The sequence below is a fragment of the Camelus ferus genome, chromosome 16 (assembly GCF_009834535.1).
Source record: "Camelus ferus isolate YT-003-E chromosome 16, BCGSAC_Cfer_1.0, whole genome shotgun sequence".
NCBI lineage: Eukaryota > Metazoa > Chordata > Mammalia > Artiodactyla > Camelidae > Camelus > Camelus ferus.
The window spans coordinates 44,715,732-44,737,986 of record NC_045711.1 but is presented as its reverse complement, the minus strand read 5'-3'; the positions used below and the strand labels follow the sequence as shown (position 1 = coordinate 44,737,986).

General features: G+C 56.2%; 1 protein-coding gene across 1 annotated transcript in view; it reads right to left on the bottom strand.

Annotated features, from left to right (window-relative positions):
* Window positions 1-3,179: 3,179 nt before the first annotated feature.
* Window positions 3,180-22,255, bottom strand: part of TMEM132E (transmembrane protein 132E) — a 52,320-nt gene continuing 33,244 nt past the window's right edge. Inside the window, 9 exon segments of the mRNA XM_032457724.1 lie at window positions 3,180-4,308; window positions 4,310-5,287; window positions 6,217-6,408; window positions 7,894-8,182; window positions 10,033-10,238; window positions 12,661-12,804; window positions 13,510-13,702; window positions 13,985-14,131; window positions 15,607-16,537. Coding sequence (XP_032313615.1) covers window positions 4,231-4,308; window positions 4,310-5,287; window positions 6,217-6,408; window positions 7,894-8,182; window positions 10,033-10,238; window positions 12,661-12,804; window positions 13,510-13,702; window positions 13,985-14,131; window positions 15,607-16,537 — 3,158 coding nt within the window. The 3' untranslated portion in view covers window positions 3,180-4,230.

The window sequence follows — 22,255 nt, the reverse complement described above, 5'->3', positions numbered from 1 at the left end:
TGGGCAAGTTACTTGCCCTCTCTGTGCGCCTGTCTCCTCATCTATAAAACGGGAGTTAGTAATTCCTATCTCCCTGGACTTTGCTGAAACAGCAGAGCCCCTTCAGGGAGGTCAGTGCACACCGTCTAGTAGTGGTGACTTCCTAGGTTTGTACAAATGGAGAAACGAGGACCCAGAGCTGGCCATGTAAGGGCTGAAGGTCACAAAGCAAAGGCACTGTCAGACCCCAGGAGTTCCTGCTAACCTATCTTAAAACATTTCATTCCTTTAAATGACAGTTTCCATTTCTGGTCCAGATATTCTATTTTCAATTTTCTCCGTTTGGCTCCAGGTCCCATCAACCCCAAAGCCTTCTCTTAAGCGGAACACGTGCCTGGCACATAGTAGGTGCTTGTCGGTATTTGTGGAAGACAGGCTTGGAGGTGCATCCAGGACTGGTGTGCAGGGGGAGCTGGCAGTGTGGGAGCTGGGCAGGGGGCTGCCCGCTGACTGGGGTGGGGTGGGCTAGAGGGGGTTTCTCCGCCTCCCCAGCTCTGCCTCCGCCTGCTCTGGCTGGCTGAGAAATCTCATTTTGCCAGCAAGCTGATTCATGGGCCTGGCTCCTCAGTGCTCCCTGAGCAGTTCTCTGTCAATAACTGTTCTTTACAAGGTCCCTTGATTCGTTTTGGGGGTTGAAGACAAATTTTTTAAGAGGACTTCAGCTCTAGGGCCATTCCAGAGGTGCTGTTAACTCAATGTCCCACCTTGTTTCCTCCAAGCCTGCTCCCTCTTGAGCTGCATGAGGGTCAGGACTCGCTGTTTCTAGCAATTGCTTTGCAGTTCTCACCTTTGGACAGGGGGTCAGGGATGAAGAGAAAGGGACACAAATTACAAGCCAGGGTGGCAGGCAGGCCTCTGGTTCTGCTGCTAGGTTTGCTGTGTGACTGCCGGCCAATTGCTCCCCCTCTCTGGTTCCTCGTTTCCCATTTGTGAAAGCATGGATGCTGACAAATACCGCTGCGATCACTTCCGCTTCCTTCCCTGGAGAGGCCTGGTCTCCCAGGTTCATTTGGGGCAGCTTGGCGTCAAGCGGCAGCTCATGTCTCCCCCCCTCACTCCCATGTGGGATAACGCAGTTGGCAAATTCTGCAGCTTAATGCCACCGTGGCCACCAGCTCTCTGTTGCCGCCACCTTCATCCTTACTGCTGTAGCAACCTGCCAACCGGTCCCCTGACCCCTCCCACCCTTCCTTCCTTCACCCAGTGAGAGGAAAATGATCTAAACCTCAAGTCTAAGCCTGACTCCCAAATCCACTTTGAACCCATCATACTCCCTCTGGCCTCCACAGCTTTGCATGTGTTTTGCACGTTTCCCCATCATCAGGGACCCATGGTCCAGGCATAGGAAAAGCTTGTGCAGAGACATGGCAGCCAAAGGAAGCCCAGGGTGTCGAGTATGCCGCCTCTGGGTCTCCACACCCACACTTCTCCCTTCCAGAAGTGTCCTTGCCTCCGTCCTCAGCAAAGTCAAGTTTGAATGTCTCCCCCTCGCTCCTTTGTGCCCCACCACCCAGGGCAAAGTTCTCTCATCGGTCATCCCAGACGGCCATGGCCAGCTGACGTGTCCATCCGAAGGCAAGAACTCAGAAGCAATTGCTAGAAACGGTGAGGCCTGACCCGCATGCAGGTCAAGAAGGAGCTGGGGCTCCCTGGGGACAGGCCCACGCTTTTGCTTCCTCTCTCCCCACACTTAGTAGGAGCTTAATGTATTGAATAAACAAATTGGATCCTAGTTTCAACTTTAACACCAGTAGCCCCTCCCAGGCACACACACCCCAGCTGGGATGTTCATGCTCCCTGGACTCACACCTATGTCCTCTGTCTTTCTCTGAAACTCTGCATGGATAAGTGACGAGGTGGCAGAGTATAGGTAATTCCCAAATGGGGGATAACAGGAAAGCCATTTATAGTCGGCGTCTGGACTTTAGTCAGCAAATATTTGTTGAGCACTTGCCTTGGGTGAAGAAACGTGACTGACAGCCCCTCTGCCCACCCCCTCTAGGACCCTCTAGGAGGGCACGGTTAAGGCGTATTTCAGTAGCAGGCACCTGGTGTTCTGGGAACTCCAGGAGAGCCGTCATGCAAAGCCCACCTGTGGTTCTGACCTGCATGGCTTTCTGGAGCTCCCCCTTCCCTGAGCCACACCTGTTCTTTGTTGCCAACACATCCTGGGCAGAGCTAGCCAATCTCAAGTCCTCCTTTCAGGCCCCTGTTGAACATTCAGACCTGAATGTAGCAAACTCCATTTATGGAGCACCTCTGTGTGCCAGGGTCTGTGCTGGGAGCTTAGTCTGCGGCCGGGCACCGCGCACAGCACTCCACATACACGAGCTCATCTCATCCTCCCAGTAACGCCAAGGCTGCCCTGACCCGTTGAGCAGATGATGGTGGCAGGCAGGCTTCCTTCCGTGGTGGGCAAGAACCATCTGGGGAAGGTGCCAACACAGCTCTAGTCCTGCTGTGGTCCCTTCCGGGATAGATGCTGGTTGTTGTAGCCACCTGTCCAGGGCACTGGAGGCCGGCCAGGCAGCCTTGATCAGGCTCCCGCTCCGTGCTCCCTGAGGCTGCTGCCTGTGCTGGGGAGAGGTCTCCCAGGGCCGTGGGAGGCCACGAGGGGCTATGGGCCAGCCCATGGCCCACTGGGCAGCGAGGGGCTCCCTCAATAGCCATTCCTCTCTCCTGCCTGGCTTCCTGCTATAGAGACTCCCAGACCGTACTCAACAACCCGTGGAGAAGAGAGGCCTTCCTGGGAGGTGGTGATGTGATGGGAGGGGTGCCCTCTGAAAAGTGGACGGAAGGCAACGGAGGAGACTGAGCTCAGGTGTGCATACCGTTTTTACCTCTCTCTTGATTTTTCTGTACCATCTCTCCCCTGCTCCTAGAGGAGGCACCTCTTTATAAGGGCACATTTCTGGGTTAGTGAATCTTCCATCCCCTTCAGCACCAGAGGGTCTAAAGGGACCCAGATGTTGCAGGAGGAAGAGCAAGACCACAGTTTGTTCAGCTGTGTTTTTATCTCTTGTCATTTAGCATGACCTCTGCGTTTGTGTGTGTGTGTGTGTGTGTGTGTGTGTGTGTGTGTCTGCGTGCATCTGCACGCAAGGAAGAGACAGAGCCAGTCACCATGTACTGTCTGTTCATTCTCCGGGAGCTGCTGCTCCCACCCCAAGTCTGGTCATCTCCATTTATTTAAGAAAAATCTGACACAGTGGTGGGTAGAACCCGAGAAGGGTGGCTGTGGGATGGGGTAGGGGAGACGCCAGCTCCCTTCTGCCTTGCCCATCCCAGGGTCCTTTCCAGCATTGCCTGGTGCCCTCTTCCCCTCCCACCAGATTCTGCTTGGTGTGGGGATGAGTGGCTGCCCCTGCAGAGAGGAAGGCGTGGTCAGCGGAGCTGGAGGGGCGGCTAAGGCGCAGTGTTGACCTTGCTGGGGGGTGGGCAGGAGGCATCCAGGGCTCCCAGATGCCCAGAGCACAGTACTCTGGGAGTGGACTGAGGATTCTCCACCCTTGAGGGCCTGCCCACAGCCCTGGGGAGCAGAGGATGGAGTCCTGAGATCCAGGAAGGTGGTGGGCTTGGCCCCAGACCCCTCGGTAGAGTCAGCTCCCAGGTCCTGGAAAGGGACTGGGGGGCACCCAGAAGCCAGCAGATGCTACAGATATCCTTCACCCCTTTCAAATGTTTTATCCACAGCAAGATCCTTGGCAGGGCAGGCAGCCGCCGCCTCCCCACCCTGCAGGACAGAAATCCCTGAATAGTGGTTTGAGAAAAGTCTTTGTGCAGCTTGTGACACAAGACCCCCCGGAACCCTGCCCCCGCACAAGGGGGAAGACAGGGGATATGGGGGGTGGGGCGGGGCACTGTGTGGGCCCTTGGCCCAAGCTTGGCCTCCTTGCCTCACTCTTGGGGCAGGGGGGTTGTCTAAAATGGGAGGAGGTTTGACAAGGGTAGAACAAGAGTTGGGATTGCTTTCCTCTTAGCAAGCTCCTGAGGAAGGAAGGCGGCCTCCACCTTTGGGGCAGAGGAGGGTAGGGTGTGAGGAGGGGAGGAAGGACCGGTGGGAGGCGGCTCTCTGGGAGGAGCAAAGCTGCATGGGCCAGAGTACAAAATCCACTTAAGCTGGCCCGTGTTAGTGTGAGCAGGGTCCTGGCTGCGTCCCACAGAGCCCACTCCAGTGGGGAGATGGCACCTTTACGCAATCTCTTTGATTCTGCGCATGTAATTGTGCAGGTCAGGGGGTGGAGTGGGCCGTGTGGTGCCCGCCACATCCTGGGCAGCCCCATCCCAGGTCCTCTTCGTCCTCCTCGTCCTCCTCGCCGGCGGGCACCGAGTCATAGGCCAGCTCCTCTGAGGGCAGCGTGGTGAAGGTGGTAAACTTGACCCGCTTGCGCTTGGAGGTGGGTGAGCTGGCGGGGTCCTCGGCCTGGTCCCGGGCGGAGCCGCCGGAAGAGCCATCGCCCCGCCCGTGCACCTGGCTCTGGACGCTGGTCTGCGAGCTGCCGCTGCTGTGGTGATCGCCGTGGCAGCAGGCCGGCACAGTCTCCATTGGGTTGCTGGCAGGAGGCGACAGCTCCCCCTGCACCCGCAGCGGCTGCCCGTTGCCCAGGAACACCCAGTGGTGAGAGTGGTCCATGCTGGTCTGGCCCTCGGGCGGGATGCGTTTGTGCCGGTAGCGCAGCACGAAGACAATGCAGTTGATGAGGAAGACGAGGATGGCGAGGCAGAAGACGCCCAGCAGCGCGTACATGCCGATCTCCAGGTCCGTCAGCCCCCGCGGCATCTGCAGGAAGCCGGTGGGCAGCGGCAGGAAGTCTTCTGTGGGTGGCACAGCTGGGCTGGCCGTGCCCCGGCCCGGGGCCTCAGGTGGGGGTCCTGGTGTGCCTGGCGGACCAGCTCCCCGGGCCTCATCCTCACCCCCGCCGGGCCCTGGGTGGCTGGGGCCGGGGTAGTCATAGGTGGGGTCCTCCTCATCCCGCCCAAAGTGCACCCGCAGGCCCACGGGGGTCGTGGCCAGCACACTCTTGCGCTTGGTTTTCTGGCAGCTCTCAGCGATGGTGAGCTCCGCACGGAGCAACTCTCCTGCCCCCTCAGCCTCAGCCACCACCAGTGGGAAGGCACGATCCTGGGTCACTGTGGCCACCCGCTCATCTAGACTGCTCACCAGCAGCCCGTAGTCCCGAGGGCTGTAGAGGGAGAGCGGGGCTGTGGTGCCATCGCTGTAGGAGAGCCAGAGGCTCAGGAGGGCTTCCTGGAGGAGGAGGAGAGGACAAGAGTCAGAGAACTAGTCCTGCTGGGTTTCCTGCTATATCCTGAGTGAGGGCCAGGGCCAAGGCACTCTGGCTCCCTGCTGTATTCCCAGTGCTGGAACAGTGCCTGCCAAATGGCAGGTGTTCAGGAACAGTTGTTTGAGTGGGAGTTCTCTGGAGGTGGTAGGGTGGGCACACGGCAGGTTATGGCCTCGTACTGCCCTGAGAATCTCCTTGCCCACTTGGCCCTTCCCCCCTTGATGAGCTGATGGTAAATTCTGCCTTGGATCTAGCTCAAATCCCTTCGGCTGCAGGACCCTATGTCCCTGCCTCACCTTGGGATCACCCCCAACAGACACGTGAAGATTGAGAATACAGGCATACCCCACTGCAGCCTTTGCCTCTGTTAAACTTTCTGAGAACTGCCCTCCCTGTAGATGAGGACGCAGGACCCAGAGACGAGCAACTTGCCTGGGATCACGAAGCAAGTTGGGGCAGAGGACTCCTGTGTCCTGACTCTTGGCTCAGTGTTCAGTGCCCACCTCCTCCCTGCTCAAGCCTCTACATGTAACCTTTCCACCTTTGTCCTGTAGCCAGTGCCCTTCTCTGTCTGTGGTGGGCTGTACTGGGGGCTCCAGAGATGGATGAAGGTTAATTCCTGGGGGTGGAGGCAGAGGTGACGGGCCCTCTGGGAAGCCAGGAGGGGGACCCCTCGGCAGGAGCATTTCAAGATGGCAGGTGCAGGAAGCCAGACCTTGGCCAGACTCCCTGTGCAGATGGCAGGGGGGTGGGGTGGGGCAGGTGTGCAGGGCACGAAGGGTAGAAAGATCTTCCATTATCACAGTTGTAATTTGGAAGACTCACGGCCAGAGCCTGCCAGTCCTCTTCCACACCTCAAGCCCCGAGGCTGGCTGGCTCGGCACCCAGTTACCTGCTTGAGGAAGCTGAGGGTCTGCTGGGCAGCCGTGGTGGCCAGGATGGTGTGGCTGCTCCCAGGACTGGGCCGTAGGGAGAGGGCGAGGCTGGCCACTACCTGGGCCTGCAGCTGTGTGATGCTGACCTTCTCCTCTGTCACTGTCAGCAGCGTCTCTCCGAGCACCGACTCCGTAAGCGGGGATACCACCTGAGGCAGAGCAGGGCGCGGGTGGGTGAGAGCCAGGAAAGCAGTACCCCCCAAATCCCTAACCAGGGAGGAATCTTAGTGAGGCGGGAAGCCCCATAAAGAGACAGGCAGGACCCCCCGGCAGGGCCCCTACTCTCCTGCCAGCACCAACCGGTTCCCTGGCCCAGAGCCTCTATCTCACTTTTTGCCTCTGAAATGGCTTACTTACCCCTAAAATTCTATTGGTTCCCTTATGTCACTCCTGATTGGTTATTTCCTTCACTCCTGATTGGTTATTTCTCTCACTCCTGATTGGTCCATTTCCCTCACTCCTGATTGGTTATTTTTCTCCCTCCTGACTGGTCCATTTCTACAAAGCTTGTTCCTAATTAGTCAACTTTTGTTATACCTCATTTGCATATGCTGTTGCAAAGTGTAAACTGGCAGCCTATACAACCTGGTGTAAACCTATAGCTGGGGTCCAGAGCTTGGAGTGTTAACTCCTCTGGGCCCGCTGGCATGGTAAAACTGAGTCCTCCAACTCTCCGAGTGCTGCTTGGTCTCTCGCCCGGATCCAGGTTGCTGTCACAACTGAGCTGTAACACTGAGCTGTTTTCTCTGCAACATTAGTGCTACTGGAAGAGAGGCCTGGGGGTGGGGCAGGCTGGGAGGCAGGACTCCTGGGCTCTGCCTTAGGTCTGCAATGGGAACCAGGGTCCTGAGGCCAAGCGAGGGTCAAGGGCTCCTAGGAGCCAGGCATGAAACACAAATGAGAGAGGTGAGTTGATCTGGAAGAAAGTAAGAGCCCTCGCACACTGATAAAAAGCAACTGGTGGTCAGCCTCAGTGTCAGGGAGATGAAAGGGAGTGGTGGGGACTGGGGCAAAGGGGAGAACTTACGCTCCTGTAAAAAAAAAAAACAAAACAGGCACCAGTACTGACTCCAGCTGATAACTGACAAGCATGAATGCAGACCCAGTATTACCAGATTCGTATTTTCTAAAACCAGAAGCTTACGTTTTTAAAAAATGAGACCTTTCAATTTTTTAATGTTGGATCAATTGTTTTACAAACAAAATAAGTCCGCAGGCAGATTTCAGCCCATGGCTCACTACTTACAATCTCTTAGGTAGATGATATCCACCCAGGCACCCAATTGTCAAGGAGGAAGGTCAAAGTTGAGTTCCTAGAGCTACCAAATTCCCTTTCCTGGCCTCTAGGCTGGCTGAGCCCTCCCACCTGCTTCCCCTCCTCATCCATACCTGCTCTCAGGGACCACACTGCGTGATGCAAGGTTGGTAGGGGCGGATGAGGCTTGGAGGGAGCACCCTCGTCAGGGTGAAGTTAAAGGGCCTTGACCTTTGATTTCAGGCAAAAAGGCAGGTGGGGAAGAAAGTGCACTTGGGGGTTGCTCCCTCAAGCCAAGGCCCTAGAAATCCTGTCCCAAGAACGTCTGTGTCCTCTGTCCACATGTGGATGAGGGTCCCGGCATGCCCCTTGTGCCTACCTTGAAAGGGGTGGTGCCTGGCTCCAGGCCGGCCAGCGTGCTGCTGTCCACCATGCGGGCCACACGGGTGTCCCCCACCCGCATGAAGTCGCTGACCAGGTCGGTGACCTCCACCAGCCAGTCCGGGCCCAGCATGGTGACCACCTGGTCGGTGCCCTCTGACGACGTCGTGTGGAACTGGGTGAAAACCTGCAGGGTGGCGTGCTGGTACTGCAGGGTGCAGCCGCGGCTCGCGCTCTGCCGCCGCTCCTCCTCCTCCTCGTCCTCATCTTCACTCTCCCGGGCTGACCTGAATTGGGGAGGCCTGGAATCAGGGCTCCCACCCTGGCTCTGACCCGCACAAGCCCCTCCCTCCCCCAGCCCTGCCATCCCCTCCCCAGCACCCTTGGGTACAAGCTGTGCCAACAACAAACCTTTCCCTGGCTCATTCCCTCTGTCTCTGCCAAGCTTGGAGCCCGGCGTCTCAGGCTTTCCTCTCTAGAAAGGTACCTTGACCCTCCCATGTCCCCCTCCACCCCTGCTTGGCTGCACCCACACTTGCGAAGAGCTGGCATCAAATCCTAGCAAATGCCACCACTTTCTCACCACCAGGCATGTGCTGGGCCCTGTGCTCAGCTCTGAAATGGAGCTAAGGCGACCCTTGCTCAAGTGCCAGGAGGCTTAGCAGCATCGTGTCCTACAGCTGTGCGTCAGGCAGAACTTGGAAGCAATGAACTTGGATATTTAGCTGATGAGATTTCCAAGCAGAGTGTGGGAGGTGTGGCCTGGCCGCCTCTTGCTGCTCATAGTAAAATGCGAGAGGAAAGAGAGAAATGGAGGGGGAAGCTGGCAAGTGAAAGGGAACCGGGACTTGACAATTTGGGAAATTCTCAGCCTACCCAGATTGCTCAAAATACAAAAATCAGGAAAGGGTGCTCTGGAGAGAGAAGGGTGTAGCCAGGGCATGGCTAGTGCTTCCGAAGGATCAAACCACCAGAATATTCATTCATGCAGAGGGCTCTTTTAACTAATTTAATACTCAGAGCAGTCCTCGGAGGCAAATGCTAACATGCCCATTTTAGAGCTGAGGAAACTGAGGCCCAGAGAGTTTTTTTTTTTTTTTTTTGTAAGTAGCCCAAGGTCACCCAGCTAGCAAATAGCAGAGTCAGGATTTAAACCCAGGCCACCTGGCTTCAGAGTTCACTACGTCCTCACTACTCTAAGCAGCACCAGCATCACCCAGGAGCTGGTCTGAAATGCAGGCTCACAGGACCCACCCCAGATTCATGGAATCAGAATCTGCCTTTTAACAGGAACTTCTGGCTCTCCGTGTGCACAATAAGGTTCTAGAGGCTCTGGTCTATGCCGCCTTGCTTTTCCAAACCTCTGCAGCAGTGAACAGAGCTCCGCTTTTGCTAGGCTGCCTGCTTCTCTCTCCAGCCCCGCTTCCCGCTCTTAGCTGCCTGCCGCGCCTGCAGTTCTTCTGCCTGCTGGCTTTGCTCTCCAGCAGCGATGAGTGGGTGAGAGGAGTGTGCTGAGTACACTCGGACCTGCCCCACAGATGGGCACTCAGGTGTGTGAGCCTGTATCCTGGTGAGGGAGTCCAGTGTGAGTCACCGTGTACCTGCTTGATATACTCACAAGCGTGCCCCTGGTGTACCCAGGCTGGGGCATGTGTGTACAGGTGTGCACCTGTGTTGGTGTTTATGCTCCATTTTGACTGCTGCTGCTTGACTGCTCTCACCCTCTTTCCCCAACCAGCTCCTTTCTACTCATCCTTGAAGACTTAGCTCAGGATTCACCTCTTCCAGGAAGCCTGCTTTGATTTCTCCTGGAGGAAGAGGTGGTTCTTTCCTTTGTGCCACTTGATTCCCAGAACACAGGGCTTCTCCTATCCACCATGCTCTGTGGCATTTATAAGATGGCTTCCCTGATGGACCCAGAGCTTGGCTGGGTCAGGAAATGGCCACATTTACCCGTCTAAAGCGCCCGTCAGTGCCTGGCACACAATAGCTGTTCAATAAACATTTGTTGATTGCATGACCAACCTGCAGACTGCATCCACCCAGGGCCTTATACACACATGCAGATCAGACCATGTGCCAACATTGTGTCACCCATGAGTATCCCCAGCATCTGCTGTGTGTGGAGGGGCTATACCTCCGGTCGGGAAGGATAGGTACCCTCCACCCCTTCACTTGGCTGAGGCGGGCATCCGAGAGCTCGATGTGCAGGGGCAGCTTGGGCACCCAGACTGTCATTTCCAGGGGGGCGTTGAGGACATCATAGCGGAAGGTGACTCTGGCGTTCATGGAACCGCGAGACTCCTTTCCACTAACGAACACATAGTCACAGCTGCTGGATACCTGGAGAGGGGGAGAGAGGTTGGTTGTCCTATCTTGCCCTACAGGTCATCCTGTGGGGCAGTGCAGGGGACCTCTGTCTGACAAGGAGGGCCAGAGGCTATTGGACAGAGAAAGTGCTAATCACAGGAGGCTGAAGTGGAGGGGCCAGGTGGGAGAAGGTCCCTCATTTAATTCCTCTGGAAGGGGTCAGCTTCTACTCCATTTCTCCAGGGATCAGCTCTCAGTGGCCTCTGTGGGAGGTTTCTGCTGCCTGGCAAGGAGCCAATGTACAAATATTTTTATAAGGGGCTGCTTTTGATGTGCCAGACCACAGCTTTGAGGATCCTCAGGCCAAGGGTCCCCTGGGCTGGCTCCCCTCCCCAGCATGACTGCCTGGACTCTGGAGCAGGTATCTGGTGGGTAGAGTCCTCCACCGGTAGCCTCTTCTGAGCAGGACACTGGGGCATGATGTGACTGGGCAGGGAGGAGGCAGAGGTGGAGGGAGTGGGGATGAGGGTCAGACCCACCGCTCCTCCCTCTGGCCCTGTTGCCTCAGGCAGATGGACAGCTGGTTAATTTCAGGGAGGGGGGCTGCTCCAGCCAGGGTTGGAGGTGACGGTAAGGGAGAGGAAATTTCAGGTCCAGAGAACCCTAAGCCCATACACTGCCACGAGTGGGTACAGCTTTTGCAAATGCATGTCCACCTGGACACCACCTTGCATTCTTAGAAGTTCCCTGGATAAGCATATGCTCGCTGACATCTTGGTGGATACCTGTGCCCATCACGGAGGTATCGCTGCCAATACTTCGGGTATACATGTAAGTGCCCACATACACACCTGGCACACCTGGAGTGAATCCTGGGTGCAGTGCACTTAGGTGCACTTACTGGTACATGCCCAGGAGTACATGCACATCCTTGTGTTTGGAGGAGGGTCATTCGGACAGCCTGTGGGCAGAGGACACCCTGAAGGTTCTGGTGGGGGTGGGGAGGGTGCTGGGACTGTGGCTTATCTCTGGGGACGGTCTCCTGACCATCCCAAACTCCTGCGAGCTCTCTTAATCATCTCAGGGGGTGGGTGGAGGAAAGTGGGACAGCAGCCCTGCCAGAAATGCTCATTTCCCACTTCATAAGGCAGAGGATTCCATCTGAAGGCTGGCAAATTCCATTTAGAGTGTTGGCAAACTCCAGAAGGAACCGGAGGGTATTTCACTGAGAACGGAAACACATTCCATGCAGAATCTACGCTAATTCCCTTTGGTATCTAAGCCACAGTGACTCTTTGCTGGTCTGCTTTGGGGCGGGGGTGGGGGTGGGGGAGACTGGGTGGCAGAGGAAGGTGCTGGGTAAGGGCTCTTGGAAGCAGGCCCATTTCTCCCCATCCCAGCCTGCCAGCAGTGGACAGCCCCACGGGCCTGGGCAAGGCTTCTACCCCTCAGGAGGCCGTGGGGGTGTGGTAACAAGCCATCTGCTCTGGCTCTCACTCAGGGGACATCCTTCCTGGATTAGGGGATGGATGAGGTGAGCCTTGGACTCCCCAAACCTGGAGGAATCCAGAGAAGGGCGTGGAGAGAGAGAAAGAGCACAGGCTCCAGGTTAGCCCCTGGGAAGGAGAAGACACCTACGTCCCGGGCCCTCCGCTGAAGGGTTTGCAGGAATGGGGAACAGATTCTGTTGTCTAATCATTTGATTCTGGCACCTGCCGGAGGCTGGCACGGCAACAGCTCACAGGTACCAGGGCTGGGCAGCCTCCCATTGCTGCCTGCTCCACTGATTCCTCCCTGCATCTCACCCGACCACTGTCCAAAGCCAGGGGAAATCTGGAGGCCCTCCTGGGGAGGTGGCAAATTGGGCCAAAGTCAGATCGGTGTCCTGTTTGCTGGCTGTGGAGGACCTGTGGCCCAGAGGGGGGTCTCTGGGAAGAAGCTCAGGGATGGGGGCTTCGGGAGTTGGAGGAGTTGGGGTGGGTGTTCCCGGAGTGGGTCCTTTCACACAACCTTCACTCCTGACCTAACTCATGTGCTTCTGGAAGCTTCCTCCCTGGGCTGGATCTCCTCTATCTGGTCACCAGTGCCCGGGGTTTAGGGCACGTCTCTGAGCCCCCCCAACCCCTCACCCCCTATTGTCTTGCCCGGTGTCTGCCACACAGCAGGGGCTCAATAATGACTTGCTGGATTGAGTTCAAGTTGTCAGTGCTGCCTTCTCCCCTTGGCCTGCCAAAAGGGCTCTTTCGCATTTCTGCAGAAAGCCCTCCAGGATGTCCCCTCATCCAGAGTGGACGTGGGATGCCTGCAGCTCTTCCCCTGACTCCTCCCGCCACTTTCCCTCCTCTTGCTACCAGGGGGACCTGCCTGGGGTGTGAATTCCCCTCTGGTTTGGGGTCCCACTCCTCCTAAAGGTCTGAGGCCTTCTTCCCAGGGGCTCCACCTCCAGGAAGCCCACCTTGATGATGTCCTCATTGTCAGACTCGCATTCCACCAGGGCGGAGACATCTAGAACAAGGCCAGTCACCTCGATGGCAATGACCTTGACAGGGATGGCCACTGTCCGGCCAGTCAGGATGGCTGTGTTGATGATCTCTGTGTCCTGGGGGAGGAGAGGAGGGCAGGGTGCTGCTGAGCTGGGGTGCTTGAGGTCCCCTGCTCTCCCAGGACCAAAAGCCAAGGCTCTGGCTCCTGGCTGCCCCGACTCCTCAGATGCATGTGCTTCTGGTGGGGACACCCATACACATGTGCAGAGAGATGCATCTACCGAGCCTCACGTGCTTTCTCAGGTGCCCTGCTCACCTGGGCTCCTGCGGTAGCCTTCAGGGTCGACCTCACTCTGGTGCCAGAAAACATCCCTTCCCCAAGCTCCTCCTGTCTCCTCTCAACATCTCCCATGCTCCCCAGGACTCACGGGGTAACGTCCAACACATTTGCCTGGCTATTTCATGGGACCCTGGGCTGGCCCTGCTTCCTCCTGGCTATTCCAGATGCCCCTGTGCTGGTCCCAAACAATCATTCCATTGCACTCTTCCTAAATCCATGGCTCCTTTGGACAAGCTATTCGTAGTCCCATCACTGCACCGTTGCCCACGTGATCCCATCTAGAGCACCCTCCTCATTTTCTCTGACTATATGAGCCCCTTCTCCATGTGACCTTCAAGGCTCAGCTGCATGGCCACCTCCTCCAGAAAAACCTACCCCGAGAAGCCTCTTCATGGTGACCGCTCCACCTCTGTGCCCCCGAGCGGCCGCTGTCTTACTCCACCAAGCGCAGAGCTTGTCCGCTTCCCGTGAGCCCACTCACCATGGCCAGGGGCAGGATGGCTTGCACATCCCTCTGGATGACCGTCAACTCGGTGACCGCCCGCTCTAGGTCAGGCAGGGCACCATGGCCGCGGTAGTCGATATGCCACATGATCCTCCGTTTGACCGACTGGCTGGTGAAGTTCTCCATCTCAAAGTCCAGCTGCAGGATCTCCAGGGGCCCCTGGCCCTCCCTGTGCGGTGGTGGCAGGAAGGAGAGCCCAGGAGGAAGGGCTGGGAGCATTTCAGGAGCTCCAAAAGCCTCACTGGGAACCCTTGCCCTCCTAGGCAGCCTGCCACCCCAGGGCCCTCTGAGCTTCCCCAGAAGGAAATTCTGATGCCTTCTCAGATGCCCTGCCCACTTGGACCCCAGTGTCCCCAGAAACTGCCGGCCTGGCCTCCTCCATCAAAAGTTCCCCCACCCCTCCCAGGTGTCATCCTGCAAAGAGGTGGGCAGAGGGGCTATTTTGGCTCACCAGGGGGGCAGCGGTGTGCCCTGGGCCCAGGACACATCCACGGTGGCTGTTGAGTGCTTTGCCCCAGTCAGCAGCTCCGAGGTCACATGCCACTGGCCACTCCGTGACTTGGTCCCCAGGAGGGTCACGCCCTTCTTGGCCTTTACCCTGGGACAAAGCAGGAAGGGGAAGAGGGAGAGGGTCAGCCTGGGGTCCAAAGGCTGCCACTCTTAGGCTTGGGCTGGGAGAAAGGGGAGCAGGTGAGTAAGTTACCGAGACCCAAAGCTTGAAACTAATTTGGGGAATCTGGTATCACGTAGTGCCAACCTCTAGCCCTCACTGGAAGCTGCAATCCCTTCTATTAGATCTCTGCCAGGTCTTTGCCTAACCTCTACTTGCATACCTTAGTGACAAGGGACTCACTATTTCTGCACACATCGCATTACATTTTCAGAAATTCCCTCAAAGGAGAAACCTCTTCCCAGCATTTATAGCTGAAATATAACAGCCATAGGTTCTGTTAGGGCAACTCTCCTCCATCGTAACAGTTCTACAGATACCTGGGGAGGTGAGCAGATGTTCTCTGAGTCTTCTTTTCTCTAGGCCTAAAATCTCCATTTCCTTCAATTGTTGCTTTTTGCCGTGGTTTCAAGTTACCCATATCCTAGTCACCGTCCTCTGGGCACTCTGAGCACATAGGTGTAGTGTCTTATTCTAAACACAAAACTTCAGCTGTGCTCCAATTAACACTGACTAAAGCAGAATGATTATCACCTCTCTGATTCTACAGGTTCTATTCCTATTAACGCAACCCAAGATCTCTGATAACTGATTTAACTCATACTCACATTCAGGTATCAATTACTGAATCAGGTAGGACCCTCTTCAAGAATATTTGAACTTTAAGGTAGTACATTCAAGAGACAGGGCAATACTTAACTCAAAGAAGTTGGGGGCTGATGGTAATGTTTCACATCTCAAGTATTGCTGGGTTGGTGGGGAACGTTTTGGTAGGGTCTTTTCTGTATCTTCAGAATTACCCGACATGGCTCAAACCACAGATTCCTGCTGTGAGGCATCATTATATTTTGTGGGGATGTGTTAAGATTTAAGGCATTTCTGAATTTGTGAACTGTATCCTTCTCAGGGTATAGAAAGAGCTGGGGCTCCTGAATTTTTTTTTCTCCTAACTCTCGAATTGGACGAATATCCTAATATGTGGACACTCTCCTGTTCATACTTTGGTTCCCAGCAGCCAAGGAGCCTCTCTCTGATCTCCATTTCTCCTCTTTGGCCTCAGTCTCCTCATCTGTAAAATGGGAGAGTTGTACTCGCTAGCATCTAAGGGCCCTTCCAGCCCCATTTCTATCATTCTGGATATCCACGCTTGTGAAAACGGACACTTCTTCTTGACCATGACACCATTTCTGTGAGAGGGAGTTTGGGGCTGACATTTTTGGCCCAAGCAGAGGAGGACACTGATGCTCAAGTAAGTGAGCTGTCTTCCTGAAGGTGCTCAGGTGATAACTGGAATTACTGGGATTATGATGCTGGATGGACGGGTCTGGGCGAGCTCCCTACAAGGGGTCAGGTGTGCACTTGACCTTTGAAGGGAAGCCAGACCCCAACCTCTGCCCCTCTACCTGAGAGTGAAGTGCTCCACGCTGGGGCTGGAGGGAGAGGAGGAGTTGGGGGCCAAGTAGAGGAGGATGCTGACCACCTCCCCCGGCTTGAGGGGCCGGTCCGGCAGGCGGATCATCAGGTTGCTGTCCAGCCTGTGCTCCTGCAAGGTCCTCCTGGGGGGTGGGCGGAATAGGCTGATGCTCCCGATGCGCAGCAGGGGATGCTGGGTCGGGCTCTCTGCCCGGGCCCCCGCTCCGGGCCCAGTGCCCCGACGGGTACCCCCACAGCCCCCCGACGCATCCGGGGCATGGAGCGTGTAGTAGAGCTCGGCTTGTTGATTCTCCCCGGCTGCCTCGGGCTCCAGTCCATCCGGAGACTTGCGGCGGGCGGTGGGCGGCACAGCGGGAGCAGGGGGCCCAAACCAGGCCAGGGGTAGCTCGGCCCGCACAAGACAGGTGGCCAGACCCCCGCTGAGGCGGCAGGAGCTCTTGACCTCCCGGGCATCCCGGAAGGCGTGCAGGCGGACGCAGGGCAGCCGCTCGGTGACACCAAAGTCATCCCAGTCCCGGCCGGCCACATAGAACAGCACCTGGGCCAAGGGCTGCGAGGAGGGCACGCGGGGGTGGACGATGAAGGCTCGCACCTTCCAGCTGACCGTCAAGCGCTCGGGGATGTCCAGGGTGCTGGACGGCTGCAGGAGCTCCCGGGCCACCACCTGGCTGGTGCTGAAGGGCCCCAGGGAGACGTTGAGGACGGGTAGCTCCTTGGTCTGGAAAACCACGAAGGGTTCGGAGCGCTGCAGGGAGCCATTGGTGACTGTGGGTGGCGGGGGCCGCGCCTCCCGTAGGAAGAAGGCCAGCCGCGTGTGTGACAGGCGGTAGCTGATCGGCAGCAGTGGGCTGGCCTGCGGCCCCGGGGGACTGGGGCTGGCCAGGTGGGAGCGGCCAGAGGCTGCAGACAGAGAGAAGAAAGACCCCAGAGTGTTCAGGAGAGGCTGCACTCGGACCCCAGAGCACCCCGGCCTCCCACCCTCACACAGGGCTGTCCGCTCTGAGCTGGGCAGCACTCAGCCTGGCTCTCCATCCTCGGGGCTCCCAGCTGGGGAGCCCACATTTGCTGGTGTGTTAATTGTCCTGTCACTGCCGATACATTTCTTTACCTGCGATGTCGGGGTAAAGCTAATCCTGGCACAAAGCGTCGTGAGGCTTTAAATTGGTTTTATCCTCCGGCATCCTCATTTGTAAAAGGAGTATAAAAACTGTTTCCTCCTCAAAGTGCTGTTGTGAGGACTTAGCAAAGTCCCGTGCATAAGGGGCCAAGGGCAGACTGTGGTGCTGAGGCAGGAGGTGTCCGCTCTCGCCATGACGGATGGCACAGGGCAGCACGTATTTAACGATGTAAAATTGTCTATTAGACTTAATTCTTATTCATGCATTATGATGACAGGCAGTAGCTTATTTGATCGTCCGATCAAGCCTTTGAACCGGGTATTATTATGATCCCCATTGATTCAACAAGTTTTCTATCAGTAACTTCTCTTTTTTGAGAGCCTGTTCTTACTTCTTACAAAGAAACGTGCCTGATGCTTAAATAACTTACCCAAGTCCATGAGTCCCATGAGTGAAAGGGGCCAGCAGTAGGATTCCAACCTGGGGCCACCTGGCTTTCGAACCCAAGTCTTCACTGCTCCAGCTGCCTTAGATGGTGCCGGGTCCCCAGGGATCCCACGGGGATTTGGGGTCTCAGGCTTGACTTTGCCCTTCTATTGGCCCCTGCCCCCATCCTCGCAGGATCCCCCAAATTCCAGCAATTCTGCCTCTTGGCTCTCTGGTCTGTCCCGGGCTGCCCCTGACCTCCATCTCCAGGCTTCTGCTCCAGCTTTGGCTTCACTATGTTGCTATGACAACATAGCAGCCTAACCAGATCTTCTCCTTCCCCTGCTCCCCTCCGCCCCATAGCAGCCGGAATGATTTGTTTCTCTCGGACACAAACTGGGCTTTATTATACCTCACTCCCAGCTCAACACCTGTTGGACACTGTCAAGGAACAGGAAGGACCAAGATGTGGAGGTTCGAGGTTTGAGAACCAGTTCTGCATCTTTCCATAGACCCCTGAGCCATGTTCCTCAGGCCTTGAAATCAGGGTCATAATAAGATTGTTAGTCTCACAGGATGCTGTGTTGTCATTTGTTTTGTTTTTGAGAATCAGGAAAGCTCTATGTAAATCGCACAACACAGTGCAAACCGTGTGTAAGTATTATCAAAGACTCTCCTCCTTCTGCTTACAGAATAAAATCCAAACTCCCCTTGCGCCCGAGCGTGGCATTCAGGGCCCTCTACAACAGGCTCCTGGCTCCCCTCTCCCCAGCCCAGCGTCCCTCTTCCCAAGCCCCTGCTGTCCGCATAACCGCACAACTTCTGGCTTTAGTTAGTGCTTGCTGACGCCGCCTTACCACCTCTCCTAAGCTCATGCTGTGCCTTTTGCGTTCAATTCTCTCCTTCCCTGTCTGCACACATGCAAATTCAAATCTTCCTCTCAGGCCCTGCTTGAATGCTGCCTCCTCCACGAAGCCCTCTAAGATGTGACCTCTACTCCTGGGAATTTCCTTGGAGCTTTGCCCTTCTTGGTTAGGTGTTCTAGGAGGAGTGGCACTTGGTCACAGTGCCTGAGGGCCCCTCCTGAGCTGCCCTTAAGACCAGCTGGGGGAACCTCTGGTCCCTGGTCCTCTGGGAAGCCCCTGCTTTAACCATCAGACTCTGTTCTTAGGTTACCCTTCCCCGCTAGGTGCCCCGTAGCCTTGTAAGGTAAGCCAGCTGCCAACGGTGGGGTGGAGGTGGCAACTGAGTCCCAGGTGAGGATAGGAAGGTGCTTGGAGAGATGAGAAAGCCTTCCTGGCTGGTGCCTGGAAGCCCTGCCCGACAGTTACCACTGGAGTCTCTGAGAAGGTGTCTCGGGTGTCTGGGGGATGCTGCCCCCAGACACACATGTGGGATCCGAGGTAACCACCCAAGCCAGGGCACAGCAGCCAGGCCACTGCTTTGGAAGCAGCAGGAAGCAGGCAAACAGACAGAGTCTTTGGAACCCAAGGTCAAGGCAGCTCCCTGCCACACTCATGAGGCAACTTGCTTGCCATTTTGAGCCTCGGTTTCCAGCTCTAGAACAGAGGTGGTGACATCAGCCCCCTCACAGGGACATTGAGGGTAGCTGAAAGATCAAAGGGTGGGATGTTCAGGGCCTGTGGGGACTGAGCCGAGATGGGGAGCAGCCACCGTGCTCATCCCGCTCAGGTCAGAGAAGGGATGCTGCTGTCCGTGAGCTGTACGTGCTCAGGCTGGGGGGACAGGATGCAGACGTCACCAGCCCTGCCTCGCTTACATCCCCAGGAGACCCTAAAGGTTGCTAAGTGGCACTTAGTCCCCTTTGACCCTCTCACCATCCCAGTCTCACGGCTGGCCATCTGGACCCGTTGGAGGCACAGTGGGGGTGGGGCCACCAGATGGGCAGCAGACTCAGAGGGACATGGAGGAAGGGACTGGGGAAACGTGTTTGCACATACCCCTCTGCCCTCAAGAGATTTTTGCTGAATGAGTACAATTGTCTGAATGAGCTGTCCGACACGGACTGGGAAGCCGTAGGCTGATAAGTGCATCTTCAGTGAGGCATCCCAGAGTGGACCGGGTGGCCAATGAGGGGAGGGCTCCTGGCACTGGGCTCAGGGCTCTTGACCCCTCTCAGCAACCTTGCAGATAAGAAGACTGGGTTTCTGAAGCAGGAAGCAACTTATATTAAGAAACTAGCATTCGGAGAAGAGGACCAGAAAAGATGGTATGAGGGTACTACAAGTTTTGTACTGATGTCATCGTGACACACAGCACCCACTCCCATCACCACCATGAATCAGTCTACCCTCTGGCGCATTTGAGGTCACCTCTGTGGGTGGAGCTGGGGTGGGGGTGTCCCTGAGACCCCAGCACTAGTCTCTGGCTCACTTACTCCAGAGTCTAAAGGAAGTTGCTTGACTTCTGGGCCCCAGTGTCCCTGGGGAGGTGGGGCAGGCCCTGGAACCAGTTGGTGTGGCGGGGGCTGGGGAAGGAAGATGAGACCCGTGGTGTTGTCAGCAGGTCAGATTCTCAGAGACAGGATGTGAGAAAGCGTGTGTGCACATGAGCGCTGGTCTGCCTCTCCCACGGTGCTCTAAGCTCCAGGCATCATGAAACATAGAAAAGCTGCTAGAAGATTCTCAGAAGGAAGACAGGTGGGGGAGGGGAGGGTCAACCAAGGTCGGACCAGGTCCGGAGGTGGGGGAGACGTGCCGCAGGGGTGCGACTGGGGTGGACATGCCGGCTGACTAGGGAATGAGCACACACACGCGCGCGTGCATATATACTCGTGCTCACACACATACTCGTGCTCACACACAGCCTGCACACGCCGGCCCCTCAGGCCCCACACCAGGCAGCCCGTGACAGGTGGTTCTGAACCCCAGCCGCCCCTGCCGCTCGCCTGCCCCACTCTGCTCCCCGGACTCCAGGCTCCACTTACTGACTTGTGTTTGGGCCCGGCTCACCCTGCGGGCCAGACAATACTGCCCTCCTGTCCGCGGCCTCCCCTCTCCCGGGAGCAGCAGTCGGATTCTCCCTCTGTCTACACAGCCTGCGGCCTCAGGAATCATTTGGGTCGGGCTCCCCTGCTGCTGTCTCCCTGGGGAAGGGGCTCTCTATGTCTCATCATGTCTCATGATCAGGGTTGGTCCGGCTGAGCTGTGTCCCCCTCCCACATTGGTATGTGCAAGTCCTGACTCCCAGGACCTCTGAACGTGACTGTGGAGATGGTGTCTTTAAAGAGGTAATTAGGTTAAAATGAGATCATATGGGCAGGCCCTAACCCAATATGACTGGTGTCCCTAGAAGAGGAGATTAGGACACAGACACACACAGAGGGGAAGAGCATGTGAAGACACAGGGAGAAGGTAGCCGTCTACAAGCAAAGGAGAGAGGCCTCAGAAGGAACCCACTCTAAAGAAGGGCATCGGACCCACCAGCACCCAAGAGAAGACTTGCACAGTGAGTAGGGTGTAGGGATCCCCTCATCCTTCCATGCCCGACTCAGGCATCACCTCCTCCCTGAAGCCTTCCCTGATACCTCCATTGCCACCACCAGGGTAGTGCTTTGCTCTGTACGGCTCTGGCTCTGACTGATTGGGAGTCTGGCCCTGGTATGAGTGTGAGATGCATATGATCAACAATCTGTCTCATTAGTCACTTCTGGGAATGCTCCCTGAGGGGGCAGGATGCTGGTCCATGTGTCCCTTCGCTGAGGTCTTTCAAGCCACCTCCAACACCAGAAGGCAGGCACATGTTTTTTGCTTTTCCCTTTCCAGCTGGATTGGGATCTGGGCAGACACTGGGTCTGGACCAGCGCTGCATAGTGCAAGGCATGGTAAATCGTAGGTGCTTAGTGAATGTCAATTCTATACTCTTACAAGGCCGGGCGCAGGACAGAGGCCCTCCCTTTTCATCTCAGCCTGGCCCTAGGTGTCTGGGAGCATGGCAAGGCCCTCTGGCCACCCCCAGATAAGCTTCACACCTCTTTCCAGGGCACAGAGGCCAGCTCCCCGGCACCAACCTATGGAATATATGAATGAATCTGCTGGAGGCTAGGGCCAGGCAGGGGGAGGGGGCGCCTCTGGCCATCTCCCTGCTTCTAATCAAGATCAGATGCTTCCTGCTTCTACCTCTAATTGTCCCCAAATTAAAACTAATCACTTGCAAATCAGGAAAAAAAAAGATTGTCATTAGCTTTGGTGAGTTTGAGGCTGAGGGACACAGCAGGTCATGCCAGTGGGGCCAGAGGGCACTGGGCTGTGCTGGGAGAGGGCTTGGCCTGCTCACCTGTGTGTGTGTGCGTGTGTGCACACATGCGCGCATGCAAGCACCACACCAGATATCCACTGCTTGGGGTTCTTTGAACACTTGCTCCTGAACTTGCTTGAATGTAAGAATCAGCCAGAGAAAACAAAACAGCAAGTGCAAACTGGTTCTAGGGCTGGACCCAGGCTTCTACAATCACAATGTCCAGGGGAGAGACGTGGTCACTCGTGTGTTTATCAAGTATCCCAGGAGTTGTTATGATCATAGGAGTCTGGACAACACAGTGCTAAGCAGGAGAGGCTGAGAGACCCTGAAGGGGTGGTGACCTTCATGGCATAACGTGGTGACACTGGCAGTGCATGATGAAGTACCCAGAGCCTAGAACTGTGCCTGGCACATAGCGGTACCAGATCTACAAATGGATGAATCAACGAAAGAGAGGGAGCCAGAGCCATGGTTGATGCAGGGTGGGGAGCCTAGCAAAACCGAGCAGGACCCTGCAGGGCCCTCCCAGGTACAAAAGCCTTTCCGTGTCCCTCATTTCTTGTTTGTAGGAAAAAGACTTCAGTCTCTGATGTCTTCCCGGAGTTCCAAATAGCAGACACAAGCAGTTGATGGTCAGGACAGCTGAGTCACAGGACTCCTGGTTCCTCCTGCAGGGATGTAAACAACAATCCGATGCCTGTCTTTCACTTGTTCTGCAGAAACTAAGATAACCGCCCCCTCCACCCAGGTGGAGGGTGGTGACTACATGCTGACCACAAACACGTAAGATTCCAGACTGGCTGGAACCAGAAGG